The following is a 16,697-nucleotide window of genomic DNA, read 5'->3' as shown; positions in this document are numbered from 1 at the left end:
TCTAAATGGTCAGTGATCTGTTTATTAACTTGGCTTTCGAAGAACTTAGAAAGGCAGGGCAGGATGGGTAAAGGTCTCATTTTGGGACTCATTTAGACCTGGGACACCAGGCGTGTGCAATTAATTATCAGGTAGAACAGAAAACCAGCAGGACCTCGTAAGGTAAGAGTTGATTAGCACTGTACTAGAGTGTAGATGACTGAGGCCTCCGGACCTCGTAGGGTAAGAGTTGATTATCCCTGTACTAGAGTGTAGATGACTGAGGCCGAGGCCTTGTCCTCGTTGTAGTGTGTGAAATAGAGAGACCATCCAGTCAGTAACTTTCTAAGCAGTAGTTCACGGGAGATGTTCAGTTGTATTTAGGGGCTAGTAGTTAGGGGCTAGTAGTTAGGGTCTCGGTTCTAGTAGTTAGGGACTTGGTGCTAGTAGTTAGGGACTTGGTGCTAGTAGTTAGGGGCTAGTAGTTAGGGGCTCAGTTCTAGTAGTTAGGTGCTAGTAGTTAGGGGCTAGGTGCTAGGAGTTAGGGGCTAGGAGTTAGGGGCTAGAGGTTAGGGGCTAGGTGCTAGGAGTTAGGGGCTAGTAGTTAGGGACTTGTAGTTAGGGGCTCAGTGCTAGTAGTTAGGGGCTAGGTGCTAGGAGTTCGGTTCTAGAGGTTATGGGCTAGTAGTTAGGGGCTAGTAGTTAGGGGCTTGGTGCTAGTAGTTAGGGGCTAGGTGCTAGTAGTTAGGGGCTAGGTGCTAGGAGTTAGGGGCTAGGGGGTAAGAGTTAGGGGCTAGGGGGTAAGAGTTAGGGGCTAGGGGGGAAGAGTTAGGGGCTAGGTGCTAAGGTGTACAGTACCTTCCTGAGCAGCAGTCCATGGGAGATGTTCTCTGACAGCATGAAACCTGACACCAGGTGATGGATAGGCCCCGCCTCCCCACAGTGAGGACGCAGCACCAAGGTGTTGAAACCTCTCTGCCTATAACACACATAGAGATATCATTGATCGATAGATAGATTGATCGATAGATTGATTGGTTGTACACACAGTCACAGAGATACGGTGTGGATGAGATTCAACCATATATACTGTAACTCAACTACACAGACAGAGAAAGAGAGAGGGTCTGTATAAGACTTTAGCAACACAGTATAAATCCCCCAAGAGCCAATGTCCGTGTCCAAACGGAAATCTAATTAGATTATTACAACATTTTTTTCCACCAAAATCCATCTTTTTATTACAACATTTTCTGCTTTTTACATGGGCTGTGTCTCAATCCACCACATTTGCCAGTGGCCCTTCCGCATCTACAGCGGTGTTTGTCAGACCAGGAGACATCCCAAACATCTGTCTGCAGGGTTCAAACGGTTTGGCCTACAAACCAATATGACAATACATTTTTTTTATTTTACCTTTATTTAACTAGGCAAGTCTGTTAAAGAACACATCTTTATTTACAATTACGGCCTACAACGGCCAAACCCGGACGACGCTGGGCCAATTGTGCGCCGCCCTATGGGACTCCCAATCACGGCCGGTTGTGATACAGCCTGGATTCGAACCAGGGTGTCCGTATTAACGTCTAAAGCACTGAGATGCAGTGCCTTAGACCGCTGCGCCACTCGGGATTCGCAGCCACAGTTTATGGAAGATGCCAAAACAGCTGTTTCTGAATAATAAACAATGCCATGCTGGTGGGTGGTAACCTTCAAATACAACCCAGCCCCGAATGAAACATAGGCTGTAAAGCGTTAGTATGCCATATTATAGGAAAAGACACCGCATTCACAAGGATTTGTACGAAGTGGGCAGTTCGGATTTGTCACTTCTACTAAGGGGTTCTACTAAACTAACATATGGAATTGTTTTAAGATGATCATACCATTGATTTGTCACTTCTACTAAGGGGTTCTACTAAACTAACATATGGAATTGTTTTAAGATGATCATACCATTGATTTGTCACTTCTACTAAGGGGTTCTACTAAACTAACATATGGAATTGTTTTAAGATGATCATACCATTGATTTGTCACTTCTACTAAGGGGTTCTACTAAACTAACATATGGAATTGTTTTAAGATGGTCATACCATGGATCATTTAGCTATTTGATTTATAATTTTAGGACCCCTGTAGGTATATAAGAATATATAGATTTGATCAAACATTGAATATGGTCTTACTGCTATTAGCCCATAGAAACACATAGTATAATACAGTTATACGTGGAATAACAGATAGTCAAAAAATACATCTAAGGGAAGTATGTTTTGAAGTGTCTGTCCTATATCTGAGAGATATAAGACATTTTACCGTGGAATGACCCTTATACCTTTATCGTGGAATGACCCTTATATCTTTTATCGTGGAATGACCCTTATACCTTTATCGTGGAATGACCCTTATACCTTTAGCGTGGAATGACCCTTATACCTTTAGCGTGGAATGACCCTTATACCGTTAGTGTGGAATGACCCTTATACCTTTAGCGTGGAATGACCCTTATACCTTTTATCGTGGAATGAGCCTTATACCTTTTATCGTGGAATGACCCTTATACCTTTTATCGTGGAATGACCCTTATACCTTTTATCGTGGAATGACCCTTATACCTTTTATCGTGGAATGACCCTTATACCTTTTATCGTGGAATGACCCTTATACCTTTTATCGTGGAATGACCCTTATACCTTTTATCGTGGAATGACCCTTACTGTTCCTAGGCCGTCATTGAAACTAAAAAATTGTTCTTAACTGACTTGCCTAGTTTACTGGTGTGGGCGTTTAAATACATGTAATTTTTGTCCTTGAAACATTTAATTGAAATACTGTAGAATTCTATTCATTCCTATGTAGGACTGCTTCTTCTGGGGAGTGCCAATATGGTCGACCGGTAGCTTCTAAGCCTCTCTTTAGCCAATACATAGCATAAGTAATCTAGGTTTTTTATACATCAGTGGTTATAACTAACCGGATTCAGTTTATCAACCAGCTGATTATTAGAAATAAGTACACCTCTAGATTAGGATTGGACTGAAACACCTACAGGAGAGGTGGCTCTCCACGAGAGCCCCGATCTAGCTACTGTTCCCACACATAGCCAAGCGTCTACAGTGATAAGATAACATGTCAATGTAATGACAGAATCAGTGTAAATGGTATAGTGTCATGTGGTCTCGTACCTGCGCAGGTGGTTGAGCACGGCCATGTTAGCGTACATATAGTACAGGTAGTAGGCATAAGGAGGGTTGTCTTCCACAGTCCAGTTGACTGGCAGAGGACTCTCCATGTTGAAGCAGTGTTGCTCTGGTTTAGACTCATCGTCCACACTGTCGAGGCCCACCACCTGAACACATACAGACATGCACACACCACTGTCATGGTCATCATCGTGGTTCTGTGTGGCTCAGATGGTAGAGCATGGAGCTTGTATCATGAGGATTGTGGGTTTGATTTCCGCTGGGGCCACTTATACGAAAAAGTATCCATGTACGTTACTTTGGATAAAAACATCTGCTATGGCATATTTTTTATTTTTTTATTAAACCTTTATTTAACTAGGCAAGTCAGTTAAGAACAAATTCTTATTTTCCAATGGCGGCCTACCCCAGCCAAACCCTCCACTAACCCAGGCGAAGCTGGGCCAATTTTGCGTCGCACTATGTGTTGTAATAAGGCCTGGGATTTGAACCAGGGTCTGTGGTGATGCCTCTAGCACTGAGATGCAGTGCCTTAGACCACTGCGCCACTCGGGAGCCCTATATTCTTCTATATCGTCATCAAATACAGGGTCCTCTGAACCCCTGAACCTTGTTGTTTACTCACGTGTTGTAGGAAGAGGTGCAGCTCACGGTGCCTGGCGGGGTCGATGGTGACCTCGAACAGGGGCATGAAGATGTTATCCAGCAGCTCCTGGAAGTTACACAGCTGCTTCTTGGTGTGGTACACATCACTGTGGAGAGAGAGACAAAAGTCTCACAAAGAGAGAGGCAGGAAGTGAAGTAGGGGAAAACCAAACAAGACAGACTTACATTTACATTTACATTTAAGTCATTTAGCAGACGCTCTTATCCAGAGCGACTTACAAATTGACTTCTCCTTGAATATAGATTAGTTGTATTCACAAGACAGTTCTCCTGAATAGAGGTTAGTTGTACTCACAAGACAGTTCTCCTGAATAGAGGTTAGTTGTATTCACAAGACAGTTCTCCTGAATAGAGGTTAGTTGTATTCACAAGACAGTTCTCCTGAATAGAGGTTAGTTGTACTCACAAGACAGTTCTCCTTGAATAGAGGTTAGTTGTATTCACAAGACAGTTCTCCTGAATAGAGGTTAGTTGTACTCACAAGACAGTTCTCCTGAATAGAGGTTAGTTGTATTCACAAGACAGTTCTCCTGAATAGAGGTTAGTTGTACTCACAAGACAGAGTTCTCCTTGAATAGAGGTTAGTTGTACTCACAAGATAGTTCTCCTTGAATAGAGGTTAGTTGTATTCACAAGACAGTTCTCCTGAATAGAGGTTAGTTGTACTCACAAGACAGAGTTCTCCTTGAATAGAGGTTAGTTGTACTCACAAGATAGTTCTCCTTGAATAGAGGTTAGTTGTACTCACAAGACAGAGTTCTCCTTGAATAGAGGTTAGTTGTACTCACAAGACAGTTCTCCTTGAATAGAGGTTAGTTGTACTCACAAGACAGTTCTCCCTGAATAGAGGTTAGTTGTACTCACAAGACAGACCTCTCCTTGAATAGAGGTTAGTTGTACTCACAAGAGTCGTGGGACCTGCACCAGCCAGCGTACGTTGTTAGAGTAGACTTGGTGTTTGACGGCCCACTGGGCCAGCTTGTCCCATTCGTCTCTGCAGCGGCCGCAGATGGACAGACGCAGCTCCACGTTCTGGTATTTACTCTCCTCCAGGTCAGCCATCACCTCCTGAGGAGCAGAGACACACACCGGTCAGCAGGGGGCGCCAAGTACTACACAACTTTACAAGAATACAGTACAACACTCAGCTTTATTGACAAACTGCTGGAACTAGGACTAAGAATTCAAACACTTGTCCTGATTGGACAAGTAGAGTCTTTACTATATTGATGATGCACTCATTCAGCAAGGAACCTTAATGATGTGTCCAAAGTATTTCCCCTGCACGTGGTTGTCTGTCTTGATGAAGATCTCTCTCAGGATGGACTCCCCAATGGGGTTGTATTTGGCGTTGAACTTGTCAAAGCGATGGAAAGTGTTGCGGTCCTGTGATGAGAAAGGGGGGAGGGCAGTAAGACTCAATCAATGTTAAGATTTCAAGTCAGCTAGTCGTCTGTCTTCAACATGCAGCGGTGATCGACAAGTTCAACGAAAAAGCTCTCAGAAATAGAACGACTGTTCATTCATATTTCTCCGTAAAACTCTCAGACAGAGCTATGAATGCAGGGACTGACCATCCATTATGTCAGCAGTATAGTTTTAACCTTGTTTTGAGGATATGTAGTGTTTGTTTGCCTTTACTTTGTTTACAAACATTGGAGTAAAACAAGATCATATTGTGGGTTCTGATGGGGGACAACAGTTGAACTAATGAGCTCATGAGGCATTTATAAATAAATAATATTCTTCAAGAATCAGTGGGTGTATATATCATTCATGTATAAGTCAAAATATGGATGTAGCAACTGCTGATTGCCCTTGAAATATAGGAACTGAAAACTGTAGCTACTAATGACTATTGACATGCACCTTCTGTCTTCTCATTGTTCACTTCCTCTAGTCATACTTTAAGTATGTCTGGGCACCTCCAAGAGGTTATATAATATATGTAATATATACTGTATGTTGAAACCTACTACTAGTCTAGTGCATATTATACATGTATGATACCTACTACTAGTCTAGTTTATAATATATACTTATGATACTTACTACTAGTCTAGTTTATATTATATGTATGATACCTGCTACTAGTATAGTATATCATATATACTGTATGTTGAAACCTACTACTAGTCTAGTGTATATTATATATGTATGATACCTCCTACTAGTATAGTATATAATATATACTGTATGTTGAAACCTACTACTAGTCTAGTGTATAATATGTACAGTACCAGTCAAAAGTTTGGAGACACCTACTCATTGTGTTTTCCTTTATTTTTACTATTTTCTACATTGTGAATAATAGTGAAGACAACAAAACTATGAAATCATGTAGTAATCAAAAAAAGTGTTAAAGAAATCAAAATATATTTTATGTTTTAAATTCTTGACAGCTTTGCACACTTTGTGTGTGTGTGTGTGTGTGTGTGTGTGTGTGTGTGTGTGTGTGTGTGTGTGTGTGTGTGTGTGTGTGTGTGTGTGTGTGTGTGTGTGTGTGTGTGTGTGTGTGTGTGTAGAATGACCCCATGATGTCTGGGCGCTCAGCCAAGAGTTGAGAGAAACTAACTGGTTCCTCTTAGCTTAACTGAAGACAGGGCAAAGTGTTATATCCTGCACATAAGTGATAAAGCTGTTGTCCTGTTTGGAGTCTGTTTCTCAGGGCGAAAGATTCATGCCTTGGCCGACAGTCAAAGGCGCGTGCTTGCCCAACTTGGGGGAACCGTTGAGCTACTGTTAGAGAAAGTATGTCTGGAGTGTGTGAGGGCATTTTGAAGATAAACCTTACTACTAATGGATGTGTACTGAAATAGCTGTCTTTAAGCCTAGGCATTGGGCTTGAGATAGTTTCTTTGACAAACTCATACAAGATAGTAAAATGTGTGTGCATTAATAAGAGGCCTGTTCTAACTGTTCTGTGTGTGTAGAATGACCCCATGACATCCGGGCGCTCAGCCAAGAGCTGACAGAAACTAACTGGTTCCTCTTCGCTTAACTGGAGAAAGGGCAAAGTGTTATATACTGCACAAAAGTGATAAAGCTGTTGTCCTGTTTGGAGCCTGTTTCTCAGGGCGAAAGATTCATGCCTTGGCCGTCAGTCAAAGGCGCATGCTTGCCCAATTTTGGGGAACCGTTGAGCTACTGTTTGAGGGAAGTATGTCTGGAGTGACTTTCTGTAATTCTGGCCCCTATTGTCCTCACTCAGTTGTGACAGACTGAGGCAACCTTTTCACCCAGTTGTCTCCCCTCACAGGGAAACCGCAGACCCCAGGGAAACCGCAGACCCCAGGGAATCCGCGAGACCCCAGGGAATCCGCGAGACCCCAGGGAATCCGCAGACCCCAGGGAATCCGCAGACCCCAGGGAATCCGCAGACCCCAGGGAATCCGCAGACCCCAGGGAATCCGCAGACCCAAGGGATTTCCGCAGACCCCAGGGATTTCCGCAGACCCCAGGGATTTCCGCAGACCCCAGGGAAACCGCATACCCCAGGGAAACCGCAGACACCAGGGATTCCGCAGACCCCAGGTATTTCGCAGACCCCAGGTATTTCGCAGACCCCAGGGAAACCGCAGACCCTAGATAATCCGCAGACCCCAGATAATCCGCAGACCCCAGATAATCCGCAGACCCCAGGGAATCCGCAGACCCCAGGGAAACCGCAGACCCCAGGGAAACCGCAGACCCCAGGGAAACCGCAGACCCCAGGGAAACCGCAGACCCCAGGGAAACCGCAGACCCCAGGGAATCCGCAGACCCCAGATAATCTGCAGACCCCAGGGAAACCGCAGACCCCAGGGAAATGGCAGACCCCAGGGAAATCGCAGACCCCAGGGAATCCGCAGACCCCAGGGAAACCGCAGACCCCAGGGAAACCCGCAGACCCCAGGGAATCCGCAGACCCCAGGGAAACCGCAGATCCCAGAGAAACCCGCAGACCCCAGGGAATCCGCAGACCCCAGGGAAACCGCAGACCCTAGATAATCCGCAGACCCCAGATAATCCGCAGACCCCAGATAATCCGCAGACCCCAGATAATCCACAGACCCTAGATAATCCGCAGACCCCAGATAATCCGCAGACCCCAGATAATCCGCAGACCCCAGATAATCCGCAGACCCCAGATAATCCGCAGACCCTAGATAATCCGCAGACCCCAGGGAAACCGCAGACCCTAGATAATCCGCAGACCCCAGATAATCCGCAGACCCCAGGGAAACCGCATTCCTGACAGGAGCAGACAAAGACCCGCCTAAGGATCCAAAAGGAAGACGGGTGGGTGGATACCACCTCCCGAACGCAGTATAAAAAGAGAGGTGAAATTGGTCAATTTAAATCAATAGGGTCAAGAAAATAGTAAAGAAAAGAAAACGAAGCCCCTGTTGAGGGTACGCTCAGAGCGAGGTCTTCCTTAAGAGGGCCACAGCTGAGGTAACGAACAGGACTGAGTTGAATTGATGAGAGTGTTTAAGTGAGGTACCCTTGGACATAATTGTTAATTAGCCGGTTGTGGGCAACAAAAACTCCAGATCCGTGGTACTGCGTTGATCAACAGTAGGACTGGTGAGATTAAATGTGGAGTGAGGGACCAGAGTGCGGTGAGGGACCAGAGTGCGAGTGCACTCGGCTTGGCGAAGCTCATTGAACGAGGGAGCAGAGTGCAGGTGACTCCTTGCGAGGGCATTTGACTTGGTGAAGTTCAATTTATAATGTGGAGGGACTGGAGGGCGAGTGGTCTTGCGAGGGCACTCAGCTCAGTAAAGCTCAATGTGTAACGTGTATGTAATTGATCAAATGTTTTGTTGTAAATGAGGTAAACAGGCATGCCTTGGGTTACTATTGTTAGATGTTATTGTGAGTGTTTTGTTATTGGATTTTGGGACCGAGTTAGATAGTTAGATAGGAGATATGGGTACTCTGTCGGCAGTTTTGCATATTTGGGTAAACATAAAAGGAGTTGTACCACAGCGGTTGCAATAGGTAACATTCCCGTGTGGAGACAACATCCTGTTCTGGGACCATTGATTAGGCAGTACTCTGAGGGTAATATATATATATATTTTTTAAGGGGTGGTTCAGCTTTAATATTGAGGATAGATTGTTGCTTCCATCAATGTAATTGTCTCCATCAATTTCCGCAATTTCCTATTCGCTATTATTAGAGGTTAATATTGGCAACCCTTGGCAAAATTGGCCAAATCTAAAAACAGCGTTAACCAGTTTTCCTCGTCTGTTCGTGTTCCTATGTGTTCGTGTTCCTATGTGTGTGTGAATGTGATATGAGAGTTGTGTGTGAGTGTATAAATAAGTGTTCATCTGAAGTTTGGATAATAACATATACAAATTGTCATATTAAGAGATTGGAATTTTGTATAATAAACTGATTTAAATGTGTATAATAAACTGATTTAAATTTGGATATTAAGTTTGGATATATAGCATTATCTTGGGGTTCTGTCCATCACTGCCCATCATAGAATATCACGGGGTAGCGGCAAGTCTATAATTCTGGAAGTCTAGAGTTTTTGGATTCTGCTGGGAGTGTAGCAAGCGGGAGTAGTTGGAAACACACATGGAGTGGTTAATTAATGTGAGTATCTAAGATTTCTACGTTATATATAGATTCTGTGAAGATATGAAAAAATGATGATGAACTGTATGTGTGTATAATAAATGACTAGAGATTTCATGAAGTAATGATGGAACGAAACGATAAATAATATACTAACTTGCGCAACCAGACGTATGTCGGGTGGGAAAATAATAAATACACGTTTTTCTGAGTTGGTCCGCTTTATGGATCATTTGATAAGAGATAAGGTTAACGCATTATATGACTGTCTAAATGCTTATAGGAATTTCTCCATCCGGGTAATACATTTAGAGAAAACTGGCCTGAAAAATATATTTTTCACAGTAAGAGATGAGTTGCTATATTTATTGAATAGATCTTTTTCCCCATACAGTTACAGCGAATTAAAATGGAATCTCGATGTGACTTACACCGTCATACAGAGCCAAAATGGGGGTTTCCATCAAACTCATTATCTTTGTGGAGCTAATGTGATGCAGTAAAGTAATGTAAATATGTTGCTTGACAAAATATATTCTGCTTTTTATTGTTACAAGGTGCAAGATCTGGTTTATAAGTCAATGAATGTCGATTTAACTCATTGACTGCTAATAAATCCCCATTGTGCATGTGAAAACATCTGCGGAGAAACACTTTAATGAACTTTAAGGCTATTTTCTGGCAACAAAAAAAATTCATTTTTAAGTGCCAGATGTTAAGACTACAGACCATTATAATTTGGTTATTTGCAGGATTTATTTGTCATTTCAATAGCATTGGGTCTGTGTTACTGACTGTTTCTGATTGTCATTTCAATAGCATTGGGTCTGTGTTACTGACTGTTTCTGATTGTCATTTCAATAGCATTGGGTCTGTGTTACTGACTGTTTCTGATTGTCATTTCAATAGCATTGGGTCTATGTTACTGACTGTTTCTGATTGTCATTTCAATAGCATTGGGTCTGTGTTACTGACTGTTTCTGAGTGTCATTTCAATAGCATTGGGTCTGTGTTACTGACTGTTTCTGAGTGTCATTTCAATAGCATTGGGTCTGTGTTACTGACTGTTTCTGAGTGTCATTTCAATAGCATTGGGTCTATGTTACTGACTGTTTCTGTATGCCATTTCAATAGCATTGGGTATATGTTACTGACTGTTTCTGAGTGTCATTTCAATAGCATTGGGTCTGTGTTACTGATTGTCATTTCAATAGGATTGGGTCTGTGTTACTGACTGTTTCTGATTGTCATTTCAATAGCATTGGGTCTGTGTTACTGACTGTTTCTGATTGTCATTTCAATAGCATTGGGTCTGTGTTACTGACTGTTTCTGAGTGTCATTTCAATAGCATTGGGTCTATGTTACTGACTGTTTCTGTATGTCATTTCAATAGCATTGGGTCTGTGTTACTGACTGTTTCTGTATGTCATTTCAATAGCATTTGGTCTATGTTACTGACTGTTTCTGATTGTCATTTCAATAGCATTGGGTCTGTGTTACTGACTGTTTCTGAGTGTCATTTCAATAGCATTGGGTCTGTGTTACTGACTGTTTCTGAGTGTCATTTCAATAGCATTGGGTCTATGTTACTGACTGTTTCTGTATGTCATTTCAATAGCATTTGGTCTATGTTACTGACTGTTTCTGATTGTCATTTCAATAGCATTGGGTCTGTGTTACTGTAACGGTCCTGACCTGTTTTATGTTGTTTTTGTATGTGTTTAGGTCAGGGCATGTGTTTTGGGTGGGCAGTCTATGTTATCTGTTTCTATGTTGGTTTTGGTTGCCTGGTATGGCTCTTAATTAGAGGCAGGTGTTTTGCGTTCTCCTCTAATTAAGAGTCATATTTAGGTAGGGTGTTCTCACTGTTTGTTTGTGGGTGATTGTCTTCCGTGTTTGTGTATGTCGTTGCACCACACGGGACTGTTTTCGGTTTGTTTTGTTCATCGTTGTTTTTGTGTAGCCTGTTTTCTCTATTCGTGCGTTCTTCTGGTTTCATGTAAGTTCGTCGTCTAGGTCTGTCTACACCGTTTGTTGTTTTGTTAGTTTATTCAAGTTCGTGTTTTTTCGTTAATAAATATGTGTTCAAACTCCACTGCGCCTTGGTTCGATAAATACTCCTCCTTTTCTGATGAAGAGAAGGAGGACCGCCGTTACAGTTACTGACTGTTTCTGAATGTCATTTCAACTATTGCCATGTTTTTTCCTTTAGAAAGTTATAGGAGCCAGTGTTTGTTTAAAGATATAAACTGGACGATTTTGCATCTTGCTTAGTTCAAATTGAATGACTCTTTAATCCACTGATAGAATAGGCTACTAGGAATGATGTCGTAATTTAAATCACTGAATCAAATATTAATGATATGGATATGAACTGAATATATGCTTGTTAAAAGAAGTGTTTGTTTTATTACCTGTAGCCTGATCAGAAGGGACAATGACTAAATCGAATGAATTCTCATAATAGCGGATAGGCAACTATGATCATGGTCACAGATCTAACTAAATATGGGTATTAATTATTGCATTATAATACAAGGCTACAACAGCAATGGATGTATTTTATTTGGCGCATTACATGTCAATTTTAAAGTCATGGACGTTTAATAAAGTGTGAAGCAGAGGTTGGTATTTAAAAAAAAATGGAGTAATACTATTTGTATAGACTGAAATGAAAACAATGCCATCTAATCATTTCAATTGAAATATGTTATTAGTTATTGGTGGTTTTTGGATAGAATACTAATGCCATGTTTTAGTCCGCTGGTGAAAGCGGGTCGCGCTCGCTGTGCTATATATATCGGGCTGTAAGGGACGCAGTGGGACATTTGCAGCAGAGGTCTGAATAGTTGAATGGGAAACGTTTCTTTGATTGTTTCTGATTACTGTTGCTGGGTTTTATAGCTTAGGTAGGTAACACCATTGAATTTGGGCAAGAAGTTGATGTATTCTCAAACGATAATCTATTTCCATTGAGGGGAACAGTGTTTAAATTTAAGTAGATCCAGGTAAATGTTTTATTTTTTACTATTACGCTAATAAGACAGCACAAACTTTATGAAGGTTCTAGCTTTGTTAAACCTCTTATTAAAGGATTAGCCCCTTTTTTGAAATTTTTGCCTAAAATGACAAATCTAACTGGACCTGAAGCAAGGATATGCATATTCTTGGTACCATTTGAAAGGAAACACTTTTGAAGTTTATGGAAATGTGAAAGGGATGTAGTAGAATATAACACAATGGATCTGGTAAAAGATAATACAAAGAAAAAGAAAAAACATTATTTTGTATTTTTTTTGCACCATCATCTTTGAAATGCAAGAGAAAGGCCATAATGTATTATTCCAGCCCAGGTGGATTTTGGCCACTGGATGGCATCAGTGTATGTGCAAAGTTTTAGACTGATCCAATGAATCATTGCATTTCTGTTCAAAATCTTCTATCAAGACTTCCCAAATGTGCCTAATTTGTTAATTAATAACTTACCATGTTCAGAATTGTGCACTCTCCTTAAACAATAGCATGGTATTCTTTCACTGTAATAGCTATTGTAAATTGCAGTGCAGTTAGATTAACAAGAATGTAAGCTTATGTCTATATGTCTATGTCCTGGGAAATGTTCTTGTTGCTTACAACCTCATGCTAATCGCATTAGCCTACGTTAGCTCAACCGACACCGATCCCGAAGATGTTTTAAACAACAGGTTTATATTTCTACTAAATCAATGCAACAGGTTAAAATGATAACATTACTGGAAAGGGGCACAATCTAAGGCGATACAGCTATTATTTACATTTACATTTAAGTCATTTAGCAGACGCTCTTATCCAGAGCGACTTACAAATTGGAAAGTTCATACATATTCATTTGAATTAAGGATTATCAATGTCACTGGTCCAGTAACGACACTAGGATAATTTGACATGGGAGGAAATGGAGCCGATTTTGGGGTTGGACAATCCTTGCAAGAATTAAGGACGATGGAGTCTAAAGGGTAATAAATAAATAAATACTCCTTGCCAACTCAGTGAGTTGGGTGTTTTAATCTCGTGAGAGATTTATGTCATCTTATTCTGAAATAGATTGGTAAAGGGAACTGGCCTGGCCATTATTGTTTGTTTTTGCCATATGGTTTGCAAATACCCACTCACAACACATTTGTTCTGAATATTTATTAGTGGTGTTAACATGTATTTGACTTGAGTGGACTATTTCCTTTGGGTTAGTGGGTTTTCACGGGTTAATGCCGAGGTTTCTTAAAGGGGCATGACATATGACATTTGTGGAGTTTTACTTGAACACATTTCTTTTGATAAGAAATGTACTGTAAACTTACTGTAAACCTGGGATACGAAATGTATGTAATGTTTGACTGTTTTTCATTAAATAGTCTAATATAGTAAGAAATACTTATTTGAAGGGTTTGTGTGACCTCTGACCTCTGTCCTGACTTTGCAGTGTGGTTTGATCACGCTCACCGGAAAGCCATTTGGTTGATGAATGTAAGGTCATTTATAATACTGATTTGAAGGTAATTTGTATTACAGATAATTATGATGAAGTTTATGGTTCATAGCCCTATTTGTGATTCGGACCAACGGGGAGAAGGAGAGGGTGTTGCATTTGAACAAGGGTAGGCTGTCTTAAGTCTATTTTCCTATGACCGTATGTGTACAGTTTTTTTTCTTTATGGAGTTATTATGGGTAGTGATTCTAATTAGAGTTTGTCATTTGAAATAGTTTTGTTTTATTTTTAACCAGTAGTGGTGTTTTTTTTGTTTTTGTTTGTTTTTTACACATTACTCACATTGTGAGTAGATCCAGGTAAGAAGGTTAACACTATAAATATGGATAATTATACTGTATGTTAATATAAATGTACATTCTGCCAGTGTCGATGTGTGCTAGGTTGAGGGTTTTAACTTTGAGTGCCAAGACCAATGTGATTCACTGGAGCACTGTTATTCTAATTTTGGGTTGGATTATTAATTGGGGTTATATATTGGATTATTAATTTGATTATATTTTGGAAACTGAAGGATTTTTTTGAAAACTGACCAATTAATTTGAGTGAAGCAATGCATTATGGGTTGATTGATGTTATGCTAATTGTAACATGGCTAGAGAAGTTGTGTACTGTACTAAAGATGTTGAAACTGTTCTCACCATGCCCCCGGGGAATGGAGAGGGTGAACTATGATCCTGAGAGTGAAACTGATCCTCATATATTTGACCTACAGTGGGGAGAACAAGTATTTGATACACTGCCGATTTTGCAAATTAATTACTTAAAAATCATACAATGTGATTTTCTGGATTTTTTTATTTTTTTATTTTTTAGATTCCGTCTCTCACAGTTGAAGTGTACCTATGATAAAAAATTACAGACCTCTACATGCTTTGTAAGTAGGAAAACCTGCAAAATCGGCAGTGTATCAAATACTTGTTCTCCCCACTGTATATCCACTACCAAATAAAATGTTGAGTTTAATCACAGAGTTCAAGTAACAGACACATCTCCACATCAACTGTTCAGAGGAGGCTACGTGAATCAGGTCTTCGTGGTCGAATTGCTGCAAAGAAACCACTACTTAAGGTTACAAATAAGAAGAAGAGACTTGCTTGGGCCAATAAACACAACAATGGACATTAGACCAGTGGAAATCGGTCCTTTGGTCTGATTAGTCCAAATTTGAGATTTTTGGTTCCAACCACTGTGTCTTTGTGAGACACAGAGTAGGTGAATAGATGATCTCCGCATGTGTGGTTCCCACCATGAAGCATGGAGGAGGAGGTGTGATGGTGTGGGGGTGCTTTACTGGTGACACTGTCAGTGATTTATTTAGAATTCAAGGAACACTTAACCAGCAAGGCTACCACAGCATTCTGCAGCGATACACCATTCACTTAGTGGGACTATCATTTGTTTTTCAACAGGACAATGAACCAGCACACCTCCAGGCTGTGTAAGGGCTATTTGACCAAGAAGGAGAGTGATGGAGTGCTGCATCAGATGACCTGGCCTCCACAATCACCCGACCTCAACCCAATTTAGATGGTTTGGGAAGAGTTGGACCGCAGAGTGAAGGAAAAGCAGCCAGCATATGTGGGAACTCCTTCAAGACTGTTGGAAAAGCATTCCAGGTTAAGCTGGTTGAGAGAATGCCAAGAGTGTGCAAAGCTGTTATCAAGGCGAAGGGTGGCTACTTTGAAGAATCAAAAATATATTTTGATTTATTTAACACTTTTTTGGTAACTACATGATTCCATGTTTTATTTTATAGTTTTGATGTCTTGATACACCTTAGCCAAATACATTTAAACTCAGTTTTTCACAATTCCGGATATTTAATCCTCGTAATAATTCCCTGTCTTAGGCCAGTTAGGATCACCACTTTATTTTAAGAATGTGAAATGTCAGAATAATAGTAGAGAGAATGATTTATGTCAGCTTTAATTTTTTTCCATCACATTCCCAGTGGCTCAGAAGTTTACATACATTCATTAGTATTCGGTAGCATTGCTTTTAAATTGTTTAACTTGGGTCAAACGTTTCGGGTAGCCTTCCACAAGCTTCTCGCAATAAGTTGGGTGAATTTTGGCCCATTCCTCCTGACAGAGCTGGTGTAACTGAATCAGGTTTGTAGGCCTCCTTGCCCACACACCTTTTTTCAGTTTTGCCCACAAATTTTATATAGGATTAAGGTCAGGGCTTTGTGATGGCCACTCCAATACCTTGACTTTGTTGTCCTTAAACCATTTTGCCATAACTTTGAAAGTATGCTTGGGGTCATTGTCCATTTGGAAGACCCATTTGCGACCAAGCTTTAACTTCCTGACTGATGCCTTGAGATGTTGCTTCCATATATCAACATAATTTCCCTGCCTCATGATGCCATCTATTTTGTGAAGTGCACCAGTCCCTCCTGCAGAAAAGCACCCCCACAACATAATGCTGCCACCCCGTGCTTCACGGTTGGGATGGTGTTCTTCGGCTTGCAAGCCTCCCCCTTTTCCCTCCAAACATAACTATGGTCACTATGGCCATCAGTTCTATTTTTGTTTCATCAGACCAGAGGACATTTCTCCAAATAGCACGATCTTTGTCCCCATGTGCAGTTGCAAACCGTAGTCTGGCTTTTTTATGGCGGTTCTGGAGCAGTGGCTTCTTCCTTGCTGAGTGGCCTTTCAGGTTATGTCAATATAGGACTCATTTTACTGTGGATATAGATACTTTGGTACCCGTTTCCTCCAGCATCTTCACAA

At 41.1% G+C, this 16,697-nt stretch overlaps 1 protein-coding gene across 4 annotated transcripts in view; it reads right to left on the bottom strand.

The window, feature by feature from the left end:
- Positions 1–16,697, bottom strand: part of LOC129829513 (AMP deaminase 2-like) — a 76,788-nt gene that overhangs the window by 21,080 nt on the left and 39,011 nt on the right. For all 4 annotated transcript variants that reach the window (XM_055891237.1, XM_055891239.1, XM_055891240.1 and 1 more), the window contains 5 exons: positions 5,106–5,237; positions 4,756–4,919; positions 3,811–3,937; positions 3,168–3,331; positions 838–958 (listed from right to left, as the gene is read on the bottom strand). In XM_055891237.1, the coding sequence (XP_055747212.1) occupies positions 838–958; positions 3,168–3,331; positions 3,811–3,937; positions 4,756–4,919; positions 5,106–5,237 (708 nt within the window). The remainder of the gene's footprint in view (positions 1–837; positions 959–3,167; positions 3,332–3,810; positions 3,938–4,755; positions 4,920–5,105; positions 5,238–16,697) is intronic.

Source organism: Salvelinus fontinalis, chromosome 31 (genome assembly GCF_029448725.1).
Source record: "Salvelinus fontinalis isolate EN_2023a chromosome 31, ASM2944872v1, whole genome shotgun sequence".
Classification (NCBI taxonomy): domain Eukaryota; kingdom Metazoa; phylum Chordata; class Actinopteri; order Salmoniformes; family Salmonidae; genus Salvelinus; species Salvelinus fontinalis.
This window is presented reverse-complemented; position numbering and strand designations above follow the sequence as displayed.